This window comes from Mustelus asterias, chromosome 3 (assembly GCF_964213995.1).
Source record: "Mustelus asterias chromosome 3, sMusAst1.hap1.1, whole genome shotgun sequence".
NCBI lineage: Eukaryota > Metazoa > Chordata > Chondrichthyes > Carcharhiniformes > Triakidae > Mustelus > Mustelus asterias.
The window spans coordinates 71,229,272-71,255,475 of record NC_135803.1 but is presented as its reverse complement, the minus strand read 5'-3'; the positions used below and the strand labels follow the sequence as shown (position 1 = coordinate 71,255,475).

The following is a 26,204-nucleotide window of genomic DNA, read 5'->3' as shown; positions in this document are numbered from 1 at the left end:
ACTCTCCCAGTCCCACGCCCGCCCAACAAAAAGTTGTAAAATAGCTCCCAATGTCTACACTAATGGGGACGAAGTAGAAATGGTCGAGAGCTTCAAGGTGTCCAGATCACCAACAACCTGTCCTGGTCCCCCCATGCCAACACTATAGTTAAAAAAGCCCACCAATGCCTCTACTTTCTCAGACGACTAAGGAAATTTCATATGTTCACTACTTTTAAAGATGCATCATAGAAAACATTCTTTCTGGTTGGATCACAGCTTGGTATGGCTCCTGCTCTATCCAAGACCACAAGAAACTACTCAGGGTCATGAACAAATCCCAGTCCATCATTCAAACCAGCCTCCCACCCATTGACACTGTCTACACTTCCCGCTGCCTCTGTAAAGCAGCCAGCATAATTAAAGACCCCACGCACTCCGGACATACTCTCTTCCACCTTCTTCCATCGACAAAAAGATACAAAAGTCTGAGGACAAGTACCAACGGACTCAAGAACAGCTTCTTCCCTGCTGCAATCAGGCTTTTGAATGGTCCTACCTCGCATTAAGTTAATCTTTCTCTATACCCTAGCTATGACTGTAACACTGCATTCTGCACTCTCTACTTTCCTTTTCTATGAATAGTATTCTTTGTCTGTGTAATGTGCAAGAAACAATACTTTTCACTGTATTCCAATACATGTGACAATAATAAATCAAATCAAAATCGCACTTAGAAGCCACCTTGAGAACAACCCTCAACCTTGGCCATTGCTGGCACACCTACTGCTGAACTTCCAGTCATAGCTGACCAGGTATGTGAACTTGCCCTGGTAGTTGTCCCAGAGTGTTACAGCAATGCTCCATCCTACTGATTGAAAGGTATTTGGAGACATGGTTAACTTGACATCAGAAAACATGTGCAAGAGATACTCAGCACTGGACCATATTGGCACTGATACAAACCTGCTGAGAGGCAACTCAGAAGATAATCTCCAAGTGTGGCTTTAAAAGTAAACTGTAGCACAGAATTAAATACCTTATTTTTCAAAACACACACTGCACACCATTTCTCCTTATGAACACCATGCCCCCTTCTCCACACCACTCCTCCTTAAGAGGATGTACTTAACATTAACCTAAGGCGGTTGTGAGTGGGACAGTGAGTGATCGCAGACTCTGGTGTTCAGAGTAGGACATGGGGTGATGTTTTAGACCATGTTGCTCAGAGTAGGAGATGGAGTGGTGAGTGTCTCAGATCAATGATGTCCAGAGCTGGACATGGAATGTTGAGCAGAATTGTAAGAATATCAAATTAAATAATAAGAGAAATGATCACCTGTTTCGTGCTCTATAGGTGAAGTTTGCAGTTGGCTTGTTGTGCGAGACGCTTCAGTTTGATTGCTCCCCCCAGCTTGTTCCTGCTCAGGTTCAGCTCTCTGAGCGTACATGCCACTTTCAAAACAGACAGAATATTCTCAATACAAGCAGCAGTCAGACTAGTGTCCTTTAAGCTGAGGGAAACAAGCAGAAACATACTTTGACACTAGCATCCAGTAAAAGTATCAATCCACATCACAACCTGCACAAATCCTGTTATTCTTGAAACTCCAAATGCTACTAAATCCAGAAATGTTATTCACACCAAAATACAACCGCCACTACTGAAAATAAAATGCATCCTGAAATATTACCCAAAATGGCTTGATGGCTGAAGTGGACAACAAAAACGACTAGAATCATGAAGTTGGAAGAGCTTTACTGAGTTGGTTAAGCTGCATTGTTAGTGGGGAAGGAGAGGCATCTTTACTCTCCTTATAATTCTATGCTATACCTGATCTGGGAGTCTTTGGTGGAACAGTGTTAAGGGCACTTTACTCTGCATTTAACTTTTAATGTAGCTGAGAATATCTGAACCTGACAAGGTCTCTGATATTATTTGTGCTGATCAGACAGATTATATGTAAAATTCATATGCCTATATATGTGAGTTCAGATCTGTAGCACAGTCCCAGTGGACACAGGTCCAGCTCCTGATAGAACTAAGGCAGAAATGAAGTTGCTACTTCAGATGTCAGAGGCCTTTCACACAACAATGGTCACTGGTTGCAGGACCTTTCAACTCCTGTACAAGATTAGCAGCCAGAACAGTTCCAGTGCTGAGGATCCAATTGATACCTGTGAGAACAAAAAGGTAATCCTTAGCTTTTCATGCCTTCATTAACTTGCTGTTTCCTTTCCCCCAGATCTGAGTGGCAGCTAGGGAGGGGGAGGTGACCAAAAGGTAATCTTCTTTAGGCATCCCTCCAGATAGAAACCAAAGTGAGATCTCCTGAGACAAAAGCAGTTGGAGACTATTTCCACTCATCACAATGTCTATCCCAACGTCTGTTGTGGATGCAGATTCAATATTGACATGGAAATAAAGATCTCCTCCCCTTTGTGTTTAGAAGCTGAGTGACTATCAGATGCATGAGAAAGGAATATTGGGTTGTAGGGTTCCTGAAATGGGTATTGTTCCAATTTACATCATTCAGAACTGTAATCTTGCATAGGTTTGTTAGAAGGATAGAAACCAACATTGAAACCAGCCTTACTTGATTTCTTGTATCCTACAGTGTGGATTCTTCAGGGCCACAGAAAGTGACTTCAATCCTGAATCTTGCAGGTTGTTGCTACTCAGGTTGAGCTCAGTTAGTGTGGCACTGGCAGTGAGGGCATCCGCAAGATCTGGGCAGCAGGCACTTGTCAGGTTGTTGCGATACAGCCTGCAGGAAATACAGCAACAACATTCTCACTGTCTTTTATTAACACTGCACATCCTAGCAATACTATAGCCTCATTGTAATGAACCAGCTAGGGAATATCAAATCAGAACGACAACATGGTCGGGATTCTCCCAGCCTGCTGCGCTGGCATTTCGCGAGTCTCCCAAGCGCTTTTTTTAAAGCACAATAAGCTCTGTGCCAGAAACTGGGCCCGCTACTGTCTTCCCACCACCCCCCGCCCACCTGCTGCGAGTGATTTCCACCAGCGGGGTTTACAACTGCTCCCCACTAACAAGGAACAGCTATCCTCACCCTGCTGGTGGAAGCAGAGGTCATTGAGGCCTCCCTAGGAGGTCAGGGACAAGGGGGGGTGCCCCTTGTGCAGTGCCAAGTGGTCAGGGCATAGTGGGGGTGATTAATGGGGGGGGGAACTCACTTCCACTCTGCAAGTGGGATCAGTGGGAGAGGGAGGAGGGCGATCAGGGCTGACCATCGGGGTGGGGGGTGAGGGGGTCAGGTCTGGTCATCGGGTGTAAGGTGGGGAGTAAGATCGGGCGTGGCTGTGTTTGAGAGGTGGGGAGATTGGGGCTGGTCCAGGGGGGTGGTTGGTCGGCAAGGCCAGTGATCAGGAAACCAGCAATGTGGGGGGGGCCAGTGTGCATGCATCGATCTGCGCACTGATAGATCTGCGCATGCGCAGTGGCCCACTCAGCACTATGCTGCTGGCCTCTCGGGCGGGAACAGACTCCATCTGCTAATTTTCAGAGTGAATCACACTGAAGCACTCTGGATTGCTCAGAGTGTCGGAGATGTGTTCAGGTAAGTACGCCCAAAAAACGGATGGGAAATACTCCCATTTTCCTGCTCCTTGGGCACTTCATTTCCTTTGGTGAATCCTGGCCCATATGTCTGCAGAAGTCTCAAAACCCTTCATAGGCAATCTAATATTATTGAAGTACTGTGACTCTTATCCCAGAGGCCAGGAATCTCCTGTGCTCTCACCACTGCTCAAACTTTTCCAGATGCGCAGCAGAAATTCTATTTACATGTGTGAATTGGGTTTCCACTCCATTTCCAGTGAAGCGAAGGTGTTGGAGTGGGAACAGCATCATGAAATTTCTCAGCCACAGGCTAAGCAACAGCAGCCAATTTGCACATCGCAGAAACCACATATTTAAAATGGATGACTAAGCAGTGAGTGAATTTTACATGGTGTTGGTTAAAGAATGAATATTGGCCAGGACACTGATAGAACTTCCTGCCATTCTTCAAACAGTAACATGAGATCCTTTACATCCACTGGAACAGACTTGCATGCTCTCTATTTTGAAAAGCAACACATCTGGCAATACTGCACTCTCTCAGTACAATAGTGAAGTGTCAGCCTAGATTACATGCTTATTCCATAACTTTCAGACGCAAAAGTAAGAGTGCTCCCTACAAACGCGCATATGCTGATAAAATACATTTATTTTATTGGATACTGTATGTTCTGACAGTATGCGTGAGGCTGTAGTTCAGACTCATTTAGCATTCGGCAGAAGCATTCAAAGATGCAATAGTTATCCTTCACTAAGAGTGGGACTGAGTTGTACGAGAGACACGTGAATGATATGAATAAGCATAAAGAGTGCTCGCCCTGGTTCCACAAAGATTTTTAAAAGAGAAAGCATACAAATCTGAACATTTTTTGAAAAGCTGAGAGAAATGGGACTGATATATACCATATACATTGTGCCAATTTCTCTTTGAGATTTGAAAACAGAGTCCTATGACAGGCATATGATTCCCATTTTGCATAAACACTGCTTTAGGTGTGATGGCAGGATTGTCATATGAGGAGGGATTGGGTCAACTGGGTCTGTGTCAAAGGAGATGGTAGAAGAATGAGATGGGACCTCATTAAAATATATAAAATTCTGACAGGGCTGGATAGACTGGATGCAGGGATGATGTTTCTTTGTGGTGGGAAGTGATCTAGAACAAGGGGTCGCAGTCTCAGGATACTAGGTAGGCTATTTAGGACTGAGTGAGGAGAAACCTCTTCATTCAGAGGGTGGTGAGCCTGTGGAATTCTCTACCACAGAAGGCTGGGGAGGCCAAATCACTGAATATATTTAAGAAGGAACTAGATAGATTTCTAGACCCTAAGGGTGTTGAGCTTTGGGGAGAGAGAGGATTATGGTGTTAAGAAAGAGAATCAGCCATGATCGGATTGAATTGCAGAGCAGGCTCAAAGGGCCGAACAGCTTACTCCGGATCCTATTTTCTATGGGTGAGATTCTCCACCCCTCTGCGGTGTGTTTTACATCAGTTGGAGGTGGCACACTGCTCATTGGCAGTGGAATCATATGGTCCCTCCATTGTCAATGGGGTTTCCTGCTGAATGTACCCCTTGCTCCGGGAAGCCTACAGAGGGGTGCACCATCGGCGGGAACATAAGATCCTGCTGGCATAAATGGCAGCAAGATTTTGGCATATGTTTCTATGAGTTCATGGCACCCATTTATGAACCTATCTGAAAGTTGATTCAGGCAGATAAATGGGCCCAAAAGGTTCCCAACAGTTTAACTCCCAAAATACCCGTTTTTGGTGAGAAATGGAAAGCCAGAGTTGAAAGTTTCTCTCAGTGCTTCTCTGGATTATATCACATTCAACCAGAACAATATATTATGCATTATAACTATTTATATTAATATATGACAGTTTATAGTGTGATAAAGTAATTACTAGTCTTATGGTTGTCATATTGAACAAGGACACTGGGGCAAAGATTATAAAAATTAACAGGAGGCAATTGAAAAGTCATTTTGTTTTCAATTGTACCTAGCTTTTTCACTTGGGTTTAGCATTAACAACCATTCCTTAAGTGGACATTATGTCTCCTGTGAATTAGTGTGACACTCTTTACAAATGATGTGGAGCTGCCGGCGTTGGACAGGGGTAAACACAGTAAGAAGTCTCACACCAGGATAAAGTCCAACAGGTTTATTTGGTAGCAAAAGCCACTAGCTTTGCGCTGCTCCTTTATCAGGTGAGTGGGAGTTCTGTTCATAAACAGGGCATAAAAAGACACAAAGACAATTTACAAAATAATGGTTGGAATGCGAGTCTTTACAGGTAATCAAGTCTTAAAGGTACAGACAATGTGAGTGGAGAGAGGGTTAAGCACAGGTTAAAGAGATGTGTATTGTCTCCAGCCGGGACAGTTAATGAGATTTTGCAAGCCCAGGCAAGTCGTGGGGGTTAGGTAGTGTGACATAAACCCAAGATCCCGGTTGAGGCCGTGCTCATGTATGCGGAACTTGGCTATCAGTCTCTGCTCAGCGACTCTGCGCTGTCATGCGTCGTGAAGGCCGCCTTGGAGAACGCTTACCCAAAGATCAGTGGCCGAATGCCCGTGACCGCTGAAGTGTTCTCCAACAGGAGAGAACACTCTTGCCTGGTGATTGTCGAGCGGTGTTCATTCATCCGTTGTCATAGCGTCTGCATGGTCTCCCCAGTGTACCATGCCTCGGGACATCCTTTCCTGCAGCGTATCAGGTAAACAACGTTGGCCGAGTTGCAAGCGTATGTACCGTGTACCTGGTGGATGGTGTTCTCACGTGAGATGATGACATCCGTGTCGATGATCCGACACATCTTGCAGAGGTTGCTGTGGCAGGGTTGTGTGGTCACTGTTCTCCTGAAGCCTGGGAAGTTTGCTGCAGACAATGGTCTGTTTGAGGTTGTGCAGTTGTTTGAGGGCAAGAAGTGGGGGTGTGGGGATGGCCTTGGCGAGATGTTTGCCTTCATCAATGACATGTTGAAGGCTCCAGAGAAGATGCCGTAGCTTCGCCGCTCCGGGGAAGAACTGGACGACGAAGAGTTCTCTGTCCGCCGTGTCCCGTGTTTGTCTTCTGAGGAGGTCGGTGTGTCTTTTCACTGTGGCGCGTCGGAACTGTTAATCGATGAGTCGAGCGCCATATCTGTTCTTATGAGGGCATCGTTCAGCGTCTGGAGGTGTCTGTTGCGATTCTCCTCATCTGAGCAGATCCTGTGTATACAGAGGGCTTATCCGTTGGGGGTGGCTTCTTTAATGTGTTTAGGGTGAAAGCTGGAGAAGTGGAGCATCGTGAGGTTATCCGTGGGCTTGCGGTACAGTGATGTGCTGAGGTGACTGTTCTTGATGGAGATGCATGTGTCCAAGAATGCAAGCGATTCCGGAGAGTAGTCTATGGTGAGCCTGATGGTGGGATGGAACTTGTTGATGTCATCATATAGTTGTTTCAGTGATTGTTCACCATGAGTCCAAAGGAAGAAAATGTCATCGATGTATCTAGTGTATAGCATCGGTTGAAGGTCCTGTGCGGTGAAGAGGTCTTGTTCGAACCTGTGCATGAAGATATTGGCATATTGAGGTGCGAATTTGGTCCCCATGGCTGTTCCGTGTGTCTGGATGAAGAACTGGTTGTTGAAGGTGAAGACATTGTGGTCCAGGATAAAGCGGGTGAGTTGTAAAATTGCATCTCGAGATTGGCCGTTGTCGGCGTTGAGTACTGAACAGTTGCAGCAATGCCATTATCGTGGGGGATGCTGGTGTACAGTGCCGAGACATCCATTGTGACGAGATGTGCTCCTGGTTCAACTGCTCCATGTGTGCTGAGTTTCTGTAGGAAGTCCGTAGTGTCGCGACAAAAGCTGGGGGTTCTTTGTACAATGGGTTTCAAGATCCCCTCGACGTAGCCAGAGAGGTTCTCCCACAGGGTCCCATTGCCCGATACAATGGGACGGCCGGGTGTGTTTGCCTTGTGTATCTTCGGGAGGCAGTAGAGATCTCCAACGCGGGGAGTACGTGGGATGAGAGCACGGACGGTGCTCTGAAGGTCCGGATCAAATGTCTTGACCAGATTGTTGAGTTGTATGCCCAAGTCGTCAGGAGGTGCATCAATGCCAGATTCATCAGCCGCACTCACAAGACAGCCCCGAACATCACCCAAGCACAATGCAATGCCATCTGCGCTCTCAAGACCAACCGCAACATTGTCATCAAACCAGCAGACAAAGGAGGGGCCATCGTCATTCTGAAGAGAACGAATTACTGCAAAGAAGTGTACCGACAACTGAACAACGAGGAACACTACAGACAGTTACCTGCAGATCCAACCAAAGAACACACCCGTCAACACAACAGACTGATCAAGACATTTGATCCGGACCTTCAGAGCACCCTCCGTGCTCTCATCAAGTTCCGCACACATGAGGATGGCCTCAACTGGGATCTTAGGTTCTTGTCACACTATTTGTAACCCCCATGACTTGCCTGGGCTTGCAAAATCTCACTAACTGTCCCGGCTGGAGACAATACACATCTCTTTAACCTGTGCTTAACCCTCTCTCCACTCACATTGTCTGTACCTTTAAGACTTGATTATCATAGAAATCATAGAAACCCTACAGTGCAGAAGGAGGCCATTCGGCCCATCGAGTCTGCACCGACCACAATCCCACCCAGGCCCTACCCCCACATATTTACCCGCTAATCCCTCTAACCTACGCATCTCAGGGGCAATTTTAACCTGGCCAATCAACCTAACCCGCACATCTTTGGACTGTGGGAGGAAACCGGAGCACCCGGAGGAAACCCACGCAAACACGAGGAGAATGTGCAAACTCCACACAGACAGTGACCCGAGCTGGGAATTGAACCCAGGACCCTGGAGCTGTGAAGCAGCAGTGCTAACCACTGTGCTACCGTGCCGCCCCTGTAAAGGATTACCTGTAAAGACTCGCATTCCAACCATTATTTTGTAAATTAAGTTTGTGTCTTTATATGCCCTGTTTGTGAACTGAAATCCCACTCACCTGATGAAGGAGCAGCGTTCAGAAAGCTAGTGGCTTTTGCTACCAAATAAATCTGTTGGACTTTAACCTGGTGTTGTGAGACTTCTTACTCTTCACAAATCCCAGGGATTGAATACAGAATCCTTGACACAATAGTCTGAGGTAATACAATGTATCAAGTGCTGTTGTGTCATCTCAGTGTCTACTGTGTGAAGATAAGTATCCATTCTAACAGATCGAAGCCCATGCTATATATTAATAGCCGGTAAGGGGGTGGGTTGGAGGCATGAGGTGGCATTGGTTGCCATGGCTAGGGCATGTGGTGTGTGTGGGAATGAGGAGTGAGGGATGGAGGGCTGTTATTTGTTGCAATCCTTTTTTCATTTAATTCAACATGAACTCAGAGGCAGGACTTCTGTCTGGCCTCCCTCTGCATCCGGCAACCACTTATTCTGGGATTTTGGGCCCATTTTCTGATCCAGACTACCCCATCCTGGACAAAAATCAGATTTTTAAGGAGCTCGTGAAAACCTGGGTCTAAGTCACAATTGGAAGTTCCTGGTTACAAGCAGGCCCATTAAAAGAACTTCATAGAACTATTAGTTCCGCCCTTTTGCACAGCTGCCTACTGTCTTCATTAGTTCACAGTGGTCAATCAAACCAATTATCCCAGAATGTCAATCACCCACGATATTTGGTTTGATTCGCAGATTAGTGGCATATATTGTGATATTGTTAATATCCAAAATTACCTCAAAAAATAAAAAACTTAACTTTTCATTGGGCAGTAATTGTATCCGAAAATCTGACAGAAACCAATAGATTGTTTCAGTATAACCCTCTCATCTGTTGAATCTTTTAAGTAAATCACTTTTAAGAAAATGCACCTACCCCAGAGTTTGTAATTTACAGTTGGGATCTTTCAGTGCTGCAGACAGTTGCTGTACTCCCACATCGCCCAGGTTATTGTACCCCAGCTCTAAGGCCATTAGGCTCTGGCTTGTTCTGAGGGTGGAGGCGAGATCTTCACAGCAGCCTTCTCTTAAGCCAGTCTGGTGTAATCTATAGGGGTCAGGAGTGGAGATGAGCAATACAATTCAAGGAAAAAAGTCAGGGAAAGAGAAGAGGGGCAGCATCCAAGGACAGAGATTAGCACCGCAGCTTGGTAACAGGATTTTTATATAAATTCAAAGGAGAAACGTAACAAGAAGTAACATATATATTGTTTGGATAAAGATTTTCTTCTTTACAGTTGATATTCATGTAATGCTGATTTGATGTGAACATGGGATAAACTATTCCAATGTTTGCATTCATTAAGCCCATTTCTATCCCCTACCCCCTTCATCTTCCCATAGTTTGTTGAAGAGTAAGGAAAGCATTTAATGTGTTATTATAAATAGCATTCACCTCATTTATCTGTGCCTATACAGTTAAATTAATACTAGATTCTGACAGATTGGAATTAAGAATAAAGCTCTACATCATCTGAACAAGTGGTATAGATTTGATAAGCATATCTCAGGTACAGAATAAAACTCACTCAGCAATGTTCAATCTAATACTCTTGGAACAGTTAGAGGATAGGTTGGTTGCAGAGTTAAACTCCCACTGCACTATACAATCAAACATTCTTAGGTCAAGTACAGCATTATAAGGGCAGATACACTAAGCTCCATCTACACTACATCCAACCAATGCTGTACTACATCTATGAGTATATGATTGAGCAGTTCCCTTTATACTACCCAACAAAGTTCCTCAGCCAAGCCCCAGAAATCTGACCTGTATGTGACATTTCCATTTGCTAGTCCAGTTGGGTTGTTGCCGAATATATTGGTAAAATCTATAAAGTATGCCCAAATACAGTTTACTCTCTCCACCTCCTCCCATTTTTTTTGTAAATTCCTTCTTTGTCATGTGTCAATCACAAGCATATTGTTTGAATTGTGTAATGTAATAAGATGTCATATCTGACTTGCCATAGTCATATGATTCTGCCATGAGACAAGCTCACTGTAAGCTGCCATTTCTATCCTCTAATACATACTAATACATGAAGCGTGATGTCTAGAAGTGGAGATAAAACAGATTTTTGAATCCTGCAAATGTTGCAGAGAAAACACAGGCACACAAAGGTTTAAAACTGCTGAAAAAAGAGACAAAGGAAAACCCAAATATGAAAGGAAAGCAAACAGATACACTGAGTGAATAAAATAACTGTATTAACTTTTCCAGTCTCAGCTCCAGTCAACATAAAATGTAATAGGTTGCAAAATTGGTAGTTTTATCACTTACAGTGGCAAAACTGAGATTACAACAGCCTTAATTAGCAGACCTGCACCGATAAGGTCAGCCATGCTTCCCACACTGCCGGGGATTAATTGTTACAAAGTGCATAGTACCTTTGATCTAACTGACAAACAAAGAAAAAGACAATAGAGACTTTGAAATCTTTGAATGAACTCTTTGAAACCTGAGTCAATATTATGTAGGAATGCTATGTCTTCAACACTGGAGTACAAGGTGCACAAGAAACCATTGATCAGTATGTGATGGCAGTAACATAGCTTGCATAATCACATGAATTTGGACAGCTAAAAGATGACCTGATTAAAGATAGATTAGTTTTAGGCATGCAAGACCCTTCAGTGAAAACTGGTCTACTGAAAGATGAGAAACTGATACTAAAGAGTGATAGACAAGTGTCAAAATGTGGAAGTTGTGAAATGTCAACTTAGAACATATGTGTGGCAGAGTGGACCAGTTGATACATTGTGCTGAGAGTCAGTCTAGACCAGAGAGCAGGGAAATCACAGACAGAACATTGTGGAGGACAGCATACAAAGGAAAAGAAAGAAATCCCAGCATGGAAAAGCAGTGTTTTAACAATGGGAAGCAGAATCATTTCACACACAAATTTGGTGAAAGGAAAGTAACAAAAACCTATACAGATTGTCACTGGAGAGATCTCAAAAGAAGAATCTGATGAAGAACTATACACCATACAATAGATTGGTTCAGTCAAGTCTATAGGAGTTAAATGGTTTTGTGACTCTTGATAACCCCAAATGGAGATTATAAAGCAAAGAAGAAGTGTCAGATAGACATTGGTGTGTCATGTAACATAATGACCTTCAGAGCTCAACATAGCAATCAAAATAAAACTCTTAAAAATGAGATTGAGGCTATATAATGGCATAATACTCATACCAAGAGGACAAATATGTCTGAGAGCCCAATGCAAATCATAGATGGGACACAATGGACACTCATTCCAGCTAAAGCAATTCTAAATCTTGAACTGGAAAACCTGAATATGCAAACAGAGATTCACAACATGTCATAGCTCACAAAACCATTGATTGTTGAACAGATCCTACAGGAGTGTTTTGTTATGACTAGTCCCTTAGTGAAGTTTCCCAATTTGTTCACTTTGGGATGGGCTACCCCCCAAGTTATGCCCTGGGTGAGGAGGGATGAATTGGCTCCTTTTCTTTATTAAACCCCCTAGGTCAGTCACAACAATGTTAATTTAAAAAGGTTTTCTCCCCTTGCGACAGAAGGAGCCAATTTAACCAGGCTTTATTTATGTTTCAGAAGAAGCCAATTTAACCAGGCTTTTTTGAGTTAAAGTGGAGTGAGTTTATTAGCTATTGAACACAAGAAAAATAATAAACAAATGCATACATTCACAAAGAGTAGAAATGAGAATTGAGCGAAAAATTAGCTTTAAAAAATATGCAAATCAGTTTTTGTCTGTGAAGAGTAGATGGTGGAACGTTGTGGCTGTTGCAGTTTATGAATCCAGCTGACTTCAGCAGATGAATAGTAGTTTTGAGATTTCAGTGTTCTAGGGCTCAGCTGAAAAGCTGCCTTGTTTCCTTTCCAGCTGTGGCTTTGCTGACCTTGCTTGCTTCAGCAATCAGAGAGAGGGAGTTACCTGCAAACATTTGTAGGGGGTCTGCTGCTGTGTCTTTCTTCTTATGCCACACCTTGACACACCAGAATTAGCCACCACTGAATAAATTTTGCTGCTGCCCTTTGTCTTTGTCTTTATATATTCCTGGAAAATGAAAAGCCACATACCGGTCTGTGACATTTCTCACAGAATATCATTTATCCTGAGATGATCATCAGCACAGAATCTCCACAGGAGATGCAAGTCACTTTCTGTATGGTCTTTGGTGTATCATTGTCTGGAAACAGGATATGATTCTGTGTCCAGAGACTGAATATACATCTATCTTTGGCTTGTGTGCCCATTTTTTAAAACTGCAGATCCTATTTAAAATTTCAGTATATAATTTGGGGTTTCCCCCCACCATCATAAAAGTTTATAGGGTTGGGATGCCTACCAGGACAATATCAAGTAGAAGTAGATGAAAGTGTAAGACCAACGCAGCATCTGCCAAGCAGAGTTCCAGCTGTCCTCAAGTCAACCTAAAAGACAAGATAGTAGAGCTGGAACTCCTACAGACTGGATTAGCAGCATGTCAACAACCTGGAAAGCTGTGAGTACGCTTACGACCCAAAGGATCTAAATAAACCACTGAAGAGATCTCACTACCCCATGCCAATAATCAAAGGAATTTTGCTGCGAATTGCCAAGCAAATATATTCACTAGCCTGGATGCAAAGGATGTTTACTGGCAAGTGAAGCTGGATCAAAAAAGCAGCTTCCTAAATACATTGTGGACACCATTTAGGAGATACAGATGGTTGCACATGCCGTTAGGATATCAACCCAGGCAGCATGAGATAGTCAGTGATCTTCCTAGAGTAGTAGCCATATTGGACAATGGGTGTGGGGACACTATGGAAGAAGCCATAGCTGACCACGGTCAGAATTTAATACTACTGTTTGCAAGATGAATCTGAATAAGAAAAAATTGCAACTGAAGATGCCGGGAGTCAAATACATAGACAGTAAAAGGTCTTTGCCCAGCTCCTTGTAAGGTGAGAGCTGTATCAGCGATGCAGTGACCAACAGATATGAAAGCAGTGCAGCGATCATTTGTCAGAAGAGTGTGAACCATTATGCAAGCTCACTGCCAAGGATGTACAGTGGTATAGGGGAACAGAGCAAAAGCAGCATTCACTAAATTCAAGTAATGAGTGATGACAATGCCAGTTCAATGAGGAATTCACGAGATGGGTTGGGAACAACACTGATACAGCAAGGACAGCCTGTTGTATTTGCATCTAGGGTACTAGATGCAAATGGAACGATGCTACAAATGAGTGCCTGGCTGTTGTTTTTGCCAGTGAGCATTTTCATCAGTACCTGCTTGTGAGAGACACAGTAACAGTGAATCTGATCACAAGTCCCTTCAAAGCATTTTTCACAAATGGCTACTATCTGCTCCAAAGCGTCTGCAAAGAACAATACTTTGTTCACAAAGATATCATCTGGGCATGATATACGAGCAAGGGAAACAGATGTACATTGCAGACATGCTGCTGATTTCCTTGATGGCATCTTGTACAAAGGAAATAGAGTAATCAGCCCTAAGCGAAGGGATGCTGAAGCACATCCATGCAAACCATCAAGGAATTAAATCCGCTCTGAGAAAGGCTCCGCTGGACGAACATGAGCAATGAAATTAAAGACCACTTTGGCCAGTGCGGTGCATGTAGCAATTACAAAGCTAAACAAATTAGAGAGCCATTGATGATGCATGCCATCCAGACAGACAATGGATGAAGTTTAGAATAGAGCTTTTTTACTTTGGTAGGAACTGATTATCTTGTCACCGTAGACTAGGATTCTAACTACCAAGGTATCATGATTGGCATGGGCTTGGAGGGTCGAGGGGTCTGGTCCTGTGCTGTACTTTTCTTTATTCTTTATACTGGGAGTTGGACCAGCTGACTTCATCAACAACAAGGGGAGAAATAATAGGAAGTCTAAAAGCACACTTCAGTCGGTATAGTATTTAGACAGTGTGGTGAGTGACAATGGCCCTGAGTTCATGAGTTAAGAATTCAGCCATTTCACAAAGGATTGGGAAATTCAGCACTACACATCATCTCTGCATAATTACTAGTTGGATGGAAAGGCTGAGACTGCAGTGAAAATCACCAAAGAGCTCATCAAGAAATTAAGCAAATCTAACGTATACAAAGCAATCCAGACTGATTACAGGCATGGAAAGTGGTCCTATCCAGAGACTAATGTCACACCACATGCGTCCCCACATGCCTGGGGACTCCAAACCAACATATTTCAAGTGGGGGTACCTCCAAGTGTGGGATGATTGCAATCTGATTTGCGGTGGACATACTGGCCCAGATCGCACTGGTTTTCTTGCCTGAAAAGACACTCAGGGCGGAGTTTTCTCAAAGAAATTACTATGCGCAGTGCATGTGTAGAGACTGACTAGTGGATTAAGCAGTTGTTAATGAATGAGGATAACAACTCAGAGTCAGACTGGGATCATGCATGCAAAGGTATCTTTAATCACTGGGAAAAGGGGGATATTTGTATCTTTTGTTGATATGGAAAGGGGGATTTTGAGTTGTGAAATGTAATAAGTCTGATCATATCTGATTTGTTGTGGTCATAAGACTGCTATGAGGCAAGATCATTGTAGGCTGCCATGTCCGTTCAGCTCAATAAAGCCTCTCACTGATAAGACACTGAAGAAGCACTGCTGTCCTTGTACATGAAATGCCTATGTAGATTTTTACTGCTGATACTGTTCTCCAGGTGGTTGTTGATGAGTGGACAGTAACAATCACAAAGTGGTGTTACCTACCCTAATTTCTCTATTTTACAGCCATCATCTTTGATCACTGCACACAGCAGTTTTATTCCCAGGTCTCCAATAGTATTGTAGCCAAGATCCAGGCTTCTCAATGATTTGTTGGTTTTAAGAGCGAGTGCCAGTTCTTCACAGCAGTGGTGTGTGAACTCATTGCCCCATAACCTAGATAAATCACACAGACATTATTAAGTATTGTCAAAAAAGGTTTGAAATTCAGCTGGATCAGTTTACCATGACAATGGCCGCCTACCCCAGGGTCTCGATCTCACAGTCAGAGTCTTGCAGTGCAACAGAAAGCTGCTTCACTCCTGCATCTTTCAGCTGGTTGTATTTCAGGTCTAACTCCTTCAGAATTCGATTTGTCCTTAAAATGGAGACGAGGTCTTCGCTGCACTGGTCTGTGAGATCATTTGTACACAGACTGCAGATGATAGAAAATTTATTGAAGAAAGCATCATTTAATACATGTACAGAATTCAATCACTCAGTATCTACAAGCATGAGAATCATAAAACCTTAAAAAAATTATCATGGATAACTAACAGTGTATCTAATCCATAGAATATATAGCACTAAATGAAGCTGCACCAATATTAAGCCTCTCTTGAGGAGAGATGCCATACATTTTTAGGAAAATATTTTGTGGTTGTCAAACTGAAGCTTGCCTATCAATATCCTGCGTCCCAGCTTGAAACAACATAGGTTAAGTACAGAGCACATTTTCTTCCAAACTGTCCCATTGACTCTCCCAGATTACGTACAGCATAGGTTAGATACAGAGTAAAGCTCCATCTACATTGTTTCATTAAACGTTCCTACATCAGGCACTGAATGAACTAGATACAGTGTAAAGTTCCCTTAATGCTTTTACAAGTGGTGGTCTCAGTATCAGTAGGATAAGTACAAATGTGCCATTGTACCTCTTCTCCCTATCCCTTTTCAGAAAGAAGCCTTAATGCTAACATAGAGTTTGTGATTGCATGAGAATTCTTCATGAATCACCAGACAGCCAAGTTGGATGTAAATACAGGGTGGACCTTTATACTTGTGGCAGTATCCTGAAGCAACTAAGCAGTTTTGAGAAGTAAAAAAGGTTTCCTCACAGAAGTGTTTCCAGTCTGCAGCTCGAACTCATCAGTGCAACAGCCAGCTTTTTGAGGCCTGTATCTCCCAGTGTGTTATTTATCAGGCTGGAATGTAAATCATATCACATTTACAATAAACTCATAGCATAGGAGCCTGTAGTTCTAGGGCCATCTATAGCCCATCGTCACACAGGCAACTTGGTCTTCAAAGTCCAGCAAACTCCATTCCTAAGCCTAACCCTAACACTTTAATTTCTTATTTGTTGGTTTGTTTTGTTTGAATATTATGGATGGGCAGGTTTGGAAGAGGTTGTTATTGACACTGTTGATTGCTGATGGATAAATGTCAAATTTGCACACTCAAGATTTGTCAACACTGGTGGTTTGAGTTAGTAGGAATAGATATTTAAACTGATTAAGTTGTCCCAAGGCTCTATGGGCTCCAGCAAGCTTGGACACCCATGACACAGAGGGCATAACCATCCTGAGCAGCAACCTTGATCATGTTCATGGTGAAGGTCAGTTCAGACCAGAAGAGTAATTTAGTACCAATTACCCAATAACTATTTATTGTCTGAATTTCCTCACCAAATCATCAGAAGGCTTTCAGCAATAAGCAACAACAATAATCAGGGAACATTCAGCTCAAGATAATCAAGGAGAAACAGTAAAATGTTGAATACATCCCCTAGGTTTGAAAAAAATGAAGTCGCCAGTTGCTGGTGGCTTGAAGTGGGTGGCTGAGTCAGATATGACAGGAATACCCCAGGCTTGATCTTCAGTTCTTGCTGTGTCAGTTGACCTCATCAATTACAAGGGAGCACAGATTCAGGGTGAGAGGGGGAAAGTTTAAGGGAGACATGCATGGAAGTTTTTCATGCAGAGTGTTGGGTGCCTGGAATGTGCTGCCAGAGGAGGTGGTAGAAGCAGGCACATTAGCAATATTTAAGAGGCATCTGGGTGGTACATGAATAGGGAGGGAATAGAGGGATATGGGCCGAGTAAGGACAGAAGTTTCTTTTAGTTTAGTTAGGGCATCATGATCTAATTGGGCTTGGAGGGCCGAAGGGCTGTTCCTGTGCTGTACTCTTCTTTGTTCTTGTTCTGTCAAGAAGTTGAATTGTTCAGCCTTGGTTACCAGCACTGATCACTAACCAGTGACCAGTAAAACTGCGTGGATATCATGACTATGGTGCCCTCATGATTAAATACTGAGTTAATATTAATTCCCTTGAAAATTATTGTGTGTGAGGTGCACACAGTCACTAACCAATATGTGTGCTAATGGAATTTTCAGCTAGACTCTGCTGCCAGCTGAACCATTGTTCAACAAATTCTGTGTCCCCAGTTTCCTCCCATGTCCCAAAGGTGCTGACTGTCACTGGGGTATGGCTTCCAGGGCAGTGGACACTCTTCAGCATGTCACTATTCTTTATGCATCAGCATGGTTAGTAAGCAGCAGCATAATATCCTGGTAGCGGAGGGATGCTGATCTTTGGCAGGATCCAAGCAGTTGTAATTCTATACCACTGCATCAATAGAGATGAAACAACTGGCTGTAAACTTAGTATGGAATCCAGGATCTTGTGTTCCTTATGGCTCAGTGCTAGACATGGTAATGCAGTGGACCACTGAGATAGAGGCAGAGCTGCTTATCCTCATTTCCTTCCAATGAGACAGAAAACTTTCATTTATAAAGCAGTTTCCATGATCTCAGGATGTCCCAAACTGCTTCACGTCAATGAAGTACTTTTCTGAGATCTGCTTCAATGATGTGCGTTGAGAAATAAATACTGGTCATTGACCCTAGCCGAATTCCCTACTGTTCTTTAATGCAACTGGATCATTTACATCTACCTGAGTGACAAGACGGATTCTCATCTGAAAGAAAGAAACCCCCGTGGCATAACACTCCCTTTGTACAATACAGCAATGTCAGCCTTTTGTACTTATGTCTCTGGTCTGGAATTTCAAACCCACGACCATCTGAATCGGAAACAAGAGTTTGACAATTGAGCCAAGGATGATGCATAACAATGAGATTCTTCTAAGAATTGTACACCAAAAGTTCTAAAACCAAATTCCAACTTACCATAACTCCTTGATTTGGTTTTTATTGGCGAGCAGGAGATCACTCATAGAATCAATCATTTTTTCATTCATGATACTACCCGTTAGCCTGGAATTCAAACAGTGGGTCAAATAGATCACATAATGTCCAGAAAAAGGTGTGGTAAAACAAAGAGTTATATATAAATAATATTCCTGCAATGGATCACATGGTTTGCCCTTTTCCAATGGCATTGCTGATAGGCTACATTTAAGATGTTTAAATGCTTTGGCAGAGCTGTGAGGTTAACCTGCCCTGTCTCATGCAGATTATTTATTCAATACTCACTGTGGGAAGGTGGTTTAAATAGACATCTCCTGCAGTGAGTGGACAACCCATTGTAGCCCTTGAATGTGAAAGGACAGTATATGAGGCACGGTCCCACCCAGTCCCAGAGTGCGAAAGGACAGTGCCTGACCCACTGTCCCACTCAGTCCCAGAGTGTGAAAGGACAGTGCCTGACCCACTGATCCACCCAGTGCCTGAGGATGAAAGGACATTGACTGACCACATGTCCCACCTGGCCCTACAGTGTCTAACCCACTGTCCCATCCAGTCCCAGAGTGGGAAAGGACATTGACTGACCACACGTCCCACCCAGTGCCAGGGTGTGAATGGGTTCAATTGAATGCGAATGCAGTTTACCATCTGGTACACTGAAAGTCCTGGCAGAATTAGCAATTCTCATTAGAATGAACAAGACTAAATTACCTAAGAGTACCAATCTTAAAAGGTCTCAGTCCATTTGCCCAGTCCAAAAAACAAATAATTGTCAAGTTGCTCATATCACCAGTTCTCCCTTCCGTGCTGTCCTTGGGTATTCGGTCACATTCTCAGCAACTTTGTCCTGAATCTGAACTGTTTGTGCATCTTTCCTCTTCTAGCCTTGAACTCAAAGTAACATTTCAAATTCCTTTGTCATCGAAAAGTGAAACAGACTCTCCTATTCTTTTATGGCCAAAGTACTTACGTTATTTTTTCAAAGGATTTCACAACTGGCAATAGTCTTTTCAGTCCATCTGGTGATATCCTGTACTTGGATAAATGGAATTCTTTTCTGTCCATATCTGATGTTTTAAGAACAAAGGCCAATGCTGAGTAATCAGCCAGTGATAGTTTTTTGGAGGACAGCACTCCCTGATGGAGGGATTCATTGACCTCCCTCACTACTGACTTATCATTTAGCTCATTTAGACAGTGGAACAGATTGATGCACCTCTCTGGGGGGATGTCAGTCTGTAGCAGCTTCTTCATGTAGCTTATGGTGTTCTGTAGGTCATCTTTCTGTTCCTCCACATGGGTTAGGAGACCTTGCAAGCAGTTTTGAATTCTTTTCCTTCCCAAGCCACAGAGAAATTGGAGAAACAGGTCCAAGTGGCCGGTGTGACTCTGAACGACTTCTCTGCAAGCACTTTTACAAATCTCAAAGAAGGTTGGCTTTGAAATGGTCTCCCAGATCCGCCCAAGCAGGCTGCATGTCATCAGGTTCCGTTTCTCATTGTGGTAGGTTACAAAAATATAGAGAGCAGCAAAGTACTCTTGGACTGTAGTATGGACAAAGGAGTAGACCCGCCTCTGGGAAAACGCAGTGTGTTCGATGTAATATTCTCTACAGAACCCACCACAGATAGATGAGATATCAATATTAAAAGATTTTAAATCCTCCTCGTAAAATACAAAGGTGCAAGACTTCAGATACTGGAATGCCAGCTTGCCTAAATTGAGTAACGCCTCTTGATCTGACTGGAGTAACTCGCAGGTCTTCTCAATCTTTTCCTTTCCGTGGCTACGATGCGTATGGTGGTATGTCACCATGACAACCAGAAAATTGGTATAAACCTCAGTAACTGTGTTCCCTCTAAATTCCTCAGCTGACTCTGACTCAAAGACATGTTCCAAAACAGTGGAAAGGATCCAGCAAAAAGCAGGCACATAGCACATCATCCAAAGGTGACTTTGCTTCTTTACCAGTGCAATAACTTTCTCTGCCAGTTGGCCGTCCTGGCATTTCCGTCTGAAATACTCTTCCTTTTCCTCATCTTGGAATCCCTGTATTTCTGTCACTCTGTCCACGTAGCAGGATGGAATTCGGTGCATTGTTGATGGGCGTGATGTTATCCAAACAGATGCTGAATGGAGGAGATTGCCTTTGATGAGGTTTGTCAATAATGATCGGAGGGGCACCCGCTTCGTTATATCAGAACAGACAGGGTTACTTTCAAACTCCAAAGAAAATCGGCTTTCATCCAGCCCATCAAAAATGAACAGGGAGCGGGCAGAATCCTTTGGGTAAGTGTCGCCCATTTGCTTCATGTGTGGGTAATGTTGTTGCAGCAGCTGCACAAGGCTCATGCTTTCCTCAGAAATCAGATTGAGCTCGCAGAATGGAAAGACAAACACAAAATCATACTCCTGGTGTGTTTTCGACATTGCCCAGTCAAGGAGGAACTTCTTTACGTAAATTGTCTTCCCGATGCCTGCGATCCCACGGGTAATGACCACTCTTGGTTGCCGCTGTTGGTGCATGGGTCTGAAAATGTCCGTGTGCTTCATTGATTTAAACGTTGCCCTGCCATGTCCAGGTGAGGACGATCGAATCTTCGTTACCTCGTGCTCTATCTGAAGCTCATTGCATTTGCCATCAGTGATCCAAAGGTCTGTGAACCTCTGAAGGAGACAAACACGTTCCCCTGCAGTGGATGTGTAATCAGTAATGTATTCAAGTTTATCCTTCAGGATCTTTTTATGACAGTTTATTAGTTGATCATAAGATTCTCCTGTAAGTAAAATAGGGAGAAGATTTTACATTCTATTTATATTCATCTGCAGGGAAAACTTGTGCGAATCTGAGCAACTAACATCCATACTTAAAAATGGAACTCTAGAGCAAAGCTCCCTCTAATCAGTTCCAATCACTCAGGTCAGACACTGAGTGGGTTTTATGCAGAGAAAAACCTCCACTACATTACCCATCAAGCACTCCCAAGCTCAAATATCCATTGCATCACAATATATTGGAATCCACAAATGTTATTTTTGTGTTAGTGTGACATTTCCATTTGCTAGATACCCATTCTCATGTAAAATCATCATTTCAATATGACAACAGCACTTCATGTTGTCAACTACAATGTAAATTATATTGAGAACATTAAAACTAATGCTTGCTGGCACAAAAGGAGACATTTCCTCTCTATTTGGTGGGGCTGTTTCAAACCCAGGATCTACAGCTGTAAGGACAATGCCCAACTCTTGATCCCATGTCATCTATGAACATCAGCTGGAATCTTGCGAATAGGTCTGAGCCCCACATTATATGAAGGATGTGAACGCATTGGAGTGCAGAAGAGGTTTAGCAGAATGGTTCCAGAGATGAAAAACTTGAGTTATGAGAATAGATTGGAGAGGTTGGGACTATTCTCCTTGGAAGGAAGAGGGCTAAGAGGAGCCCTCAGATATGCATATCTGAGTTTTGGTCGCTTTAAATCTTTGGGTATTTCAAGCCCAAACTATTCATTGTGTGAAAAAAAAATCTCACATCATATTTGCTTCTTTTGCAAATCACTTTAAAATTGTGCCCTCTTGTTCTTGATCCTTTTACAAATGGAAACAGCTTCTCCCTATCTACTCTGTCTAGTCCCCTCAAGAGTTTGAACATCTCTATCAAATCTCCTCTTAGCCCTCTTCCCTCCAAGGCGAATAGTCCCAACCTCTCGAACCTATTCTCATAACTCAAGTTTCTCATTTCTGGAACCATTCTGCTAAACCACTTCTGCACTCCAATGCGTTCACATCCTTCCTACAGTGTGGGGCTCAGAACTATACTCAAAATTCCAGCTGAGGCCCAACTGGTGTCTTGTATAAATTCAGCACAATCCTCTGGCTCTTGGCCTCTATGCCCCTATTAAGAAAGCCCAGAATACTGTATGCTTTATTAACTGCTCTCTCCACCTGTCCTGCCACCTTCAGTGATTTATGCACATATACACACCTCCCTCCGTTCCTGCATCTCTTTAAGAATTTTATATTGTCTCTTCATGTTCTTCCTGCCAAAATGCATCACCTCACACCTGGGATAGAAATTTCAGTATTTCTCCATCCAAAAACTAGTGTTTTTCCATATTGGGGCATTATGGAAAACACTGGTCAAGGTCTACAAACAAAAATGATCTAGCACCTTATAATTTCACACTAATTTAATAGAATCCAACGAGGATTATCCTTCCCCTGTTTTTGATGCCCATAGATTCTGTTGGTATCTTACCTTCCAAGCTGTTCCAGCAAACTCTCTCCACATTGATTGTAATGGGCATGGAACTGACAGTAGAATTCTCAATAATGGGCGAGATGATGCTGCTCCCTGTTTCTGCCCTCACCTTTGCACTGATCGTTCGATTCCTCCCTAGGTGAAAGTGAGGAATTACACTCATTAGTTAAACATGTGAAATCCTGACACAGCTATTTATGCTGTCTTCCTGTCTTATAGACCCTGACCCGAGCTGGCTCTGGATCCATAATTGCCAGCCATTGTCTGATACCTCACCTGGGTGAATAATATCTCAGGTGTGATCTATTAAACTATTGAGGGGCACCACCGTACCAACTCTTCATCCAATACGCGTTTTCATAAGATTCTGGTACGAGTATTGGGGAAAAAGAGAGTTGCTCTGTTGGGACAGGCTTCATATTAATAATGCTGGGGCCAATGTCCTGGTGAAGCAAATATTCAGGGCTGTTGAGAGGGCTTCAAATAAATAGCAGAGCAGGGGGTAGAGAGATTGTTCAGGTGAGGGAAAATTTGGAAAGTTAAAGAGAAAAGTTCTCTTTAAATAGAAAGCTGCTACACAAGATAAAAACTCACCGTGTTTGGGATGGTGGGGTGGTGAGTGGGTGGATATATTGGTATAGATAGAGGATCGGCTAACAGTAAACAGAGTTGGGGTAAATGGATAATTTTCAGGGATAGGGATCAGTGCTGGGTCTCATTGATTTATAAATTGCATTAATGACTTGAATGAAGGGACAGAGTGCATTGTAGCCAAATTCACTAATGAAGCAAAGATAATAAGAAAGCAAATTGTGAAGAAGACAAAGGGCTGAATTTTGTCTTCAGTTTGGGAAATATGAATTGGGCCATTTCCTGACAAAGAACAAAGAACAATACAGCACAGGAACAGGCCCTTCGGCCCTCCAAGCCCGCGCCGCTCCCCGGTCCAGGATTGAATCCTGAATCCAGGATCCCCGCCCAATTTTCCAGCCTATCTACATACCAATATCCTATCCACCGAGCTGTCCCTCACAGCTACGATGCTTTGTTCATTACAACCTATTAACTCACCCCCACCCCCCCATTCCCGACCATGTGATCTCCAGGGAGAGGCGAAAACCCAGAGTGAAAAACCCCAGGGCCAATATGGGGAAAAAAAATCTGGGAAATTCCTCTCCGACCCCCTGAGGCGATCGAAACGAGTCCAGGAGATCACAATGGCCCTGATCGGAAAATGCTTCCCAACCCTAGTCATTTCCACTTCTGCTTTACGAACACCATATGAATTCCCTGCCCCCGAGACAGGTTCCCAACTATCCGCAGTCTCGCTCTGTACTGGCACCAGCAAGATGATCATAGAATGAAGCCATGAAACGAGAAACAAGGAACAATTAGCCCGCGCCGCTCCCTGGTCCAAACTAGACCACTCTTTTGTATCCCTCCATTCCCACTCCGTTCATATAGCTGTCTAGATAAGTCTTAAATGTTCCCAGTGTGTCCGCCTCCACCACCCTGCCCGGCAACACATTCCAGGCCCCCACGACCCTCTGTGTGAAATATGTCCTTCTGATATCTGTGTTAAACCTCCCCCCCTTCACCTTGAACCTATGACCCCTCGTGAACGTCACCACCGACCCGGGGAAAAGCTTCCCACCGTTCACCCTATCTATGCCTTTCATAATTTTATACACCTCTATTAAGTCTCCCCTCATCCTCCGTCTTTCCAAGGAGAACAACCCCAGTTTCCCCAATCTCTCCTCATAACCAAGCCCCTCCATACCAGGCAACATCCTGGTAAACCTCCTCTGTACTCTCTCCAAAGCCTCCACGTCCTTCTGGTAGTGTGGCGACCAGAACTGGACGCAGTATTCCAAATGCGGCCAAACCAACGTTCTATACATCTGCAACATCAGACCCCAACTTTTATACTCAATGCCCCGTCCTATAAAGGCAAGCATGCCATATGCCTTCTTCACCACCTTCTCCACCTGTGACGTCACCTTCAAAGATCTGTGGACTTGCACACCCAGGTCCCTCTGCGTCTCTACACCCTTTATGGTTCTTCCATTTATCGTGTAGCTCCTTCCTACATTATTCCCACCAAAATGCATCACTTCGCATTTATCAGGATTGAACTCCATCTGCCATTTCCTTGCCCAAATTTCCAGCCTATCTATATCCTTCTGTAGCCTCTGACAATGTTCCTCACTATCTGCAAGTCCTGCCAGTTTTGTGTCGTCCGCAAACTTACTGATCACCCCAGTTACTCCTTCTTCCAGATCATTTATATAAATCACAAACAGCAGAGGTCCCAATACAGAGCCCTGCGGTACACCACTAGTCACAGGCCTCCAGCCGGAAAAAGACCCTTCCACTACCACCCTCTGTCTTCTATGACCAAGCCAGTTCTCCACCCATCTAGCCACCTCCCCCTTTATCCCATGGGATCCAACCTTTTTCACTAGCCTACCATGAGGGACTTTGTCAAACGCTTTACTAAAGTCCATATAGACAACATCCACGGCCCTTCCTTCGTCAACCATTTTGGTCACTTCTTCAAAAAACACCACCAGGTTAGTGAGGCATGACCTCCCTCTCACAAAACCATGTTGACTATCGTTAATGAGTTTATTCCTTTCTAAATGCGCATACATCCTATCTTTAAGAATCTTCTCCAACAACTTCCCCACCACGGACGTCAAGCTCACCGGCCTATAATTACCCGGGTTATCCTTCCTACCCTTCTTAAATAACGGGACCACATTGGCTATCCTCCAATCCTCTGGGACCTCACCTGTGTCCAGTGACGAGACAAAGATTTGCGTCAGAGGCCCAACGATTTCAACTCTCGTCTCCCTGAGCAGCCTTGGATAGATTCCATCAGGCCCTGACATTGTGTTCTGAACCACAGAAAGCCAGTACACTCACCTGGTATTTTTATCTTTGAGAGTTGGGTGTGGGTTGTGGTTGCCATCTCCTGAAACAAGCCTGAGATGGCAATAGAGGTAAGTGGATGCCAAGGTGAGGTGGTTAGAAGGTCTACCTCCATTTAATGGGACATCGGACTAATTCTATTTGTGGTTGTTAGACCCTCCGGCCCTCATCCTGATTGCTTGCTCCATGGCCCCTTGCTCCACCCTCTATGGCGCCTCCATACTCTCTCATTTCATTTTTGTATTTCAGTGTAATACACTTACCCATTGCCATGATGACAGGCTTTTTTTAAGGGAATATCTTCAGTTACCTGTTTGAGTTATGCTGATCTGACACTGTTGAACACTGGAATACAAGCATGCATATAGATGAGTAATCCTTCCTGTGTAAATTTAAGTTAAGCATTACTTTGAAACTTGGTCAAGAAAATTATTAAGTAGTTAGGAACAGAGAGCGTTGGTGAGGTTA

The 26,204-nt window shown here is 43.6% G+C and overlaps 1 protein-coding gene across 1 annotated transcript in view; it reads right to left on the bottom strand.

Annotated features, from left to right (window-relative positions):
• Window positions 1–26,204, bottom strand: part of LOC144491830 (NACHT, LRR and PYD domains-containing protein 3-like) — a 94,346-nt gene that overhangs the window by 19,410 nt on the left and 48,732 nt on the right. The window contains 10 exon segments of the mRNA XM_078210122.1: window positions 1,319–1,493; window positions 2,577–2,747; window positions 9,462–9,632; window positions 15,332–15,502; window positions 15,591–15,761; window positions 16,444–16,530; window positions 18,518–18,604; window positions 19,506–21,381; window positions 22,809–22,937; window positions 25,731–25,790. Coding sequence (XP_078066248.1) covers window positions 1,331–1,493; window positions 2,577–2,747; window positions 9,462–9,632; window positions 15,332–15,502; window positions 15,591–15,761; window positions 16,444–16,530; window positions 18,518–18,604; window positions 19,506–21,381; window positions 22,809–22,937; window positions 25,731–25,790 — 3,086 coding nt within the window. The 3' untranslated portion in view covers window positions 1,319–1,330.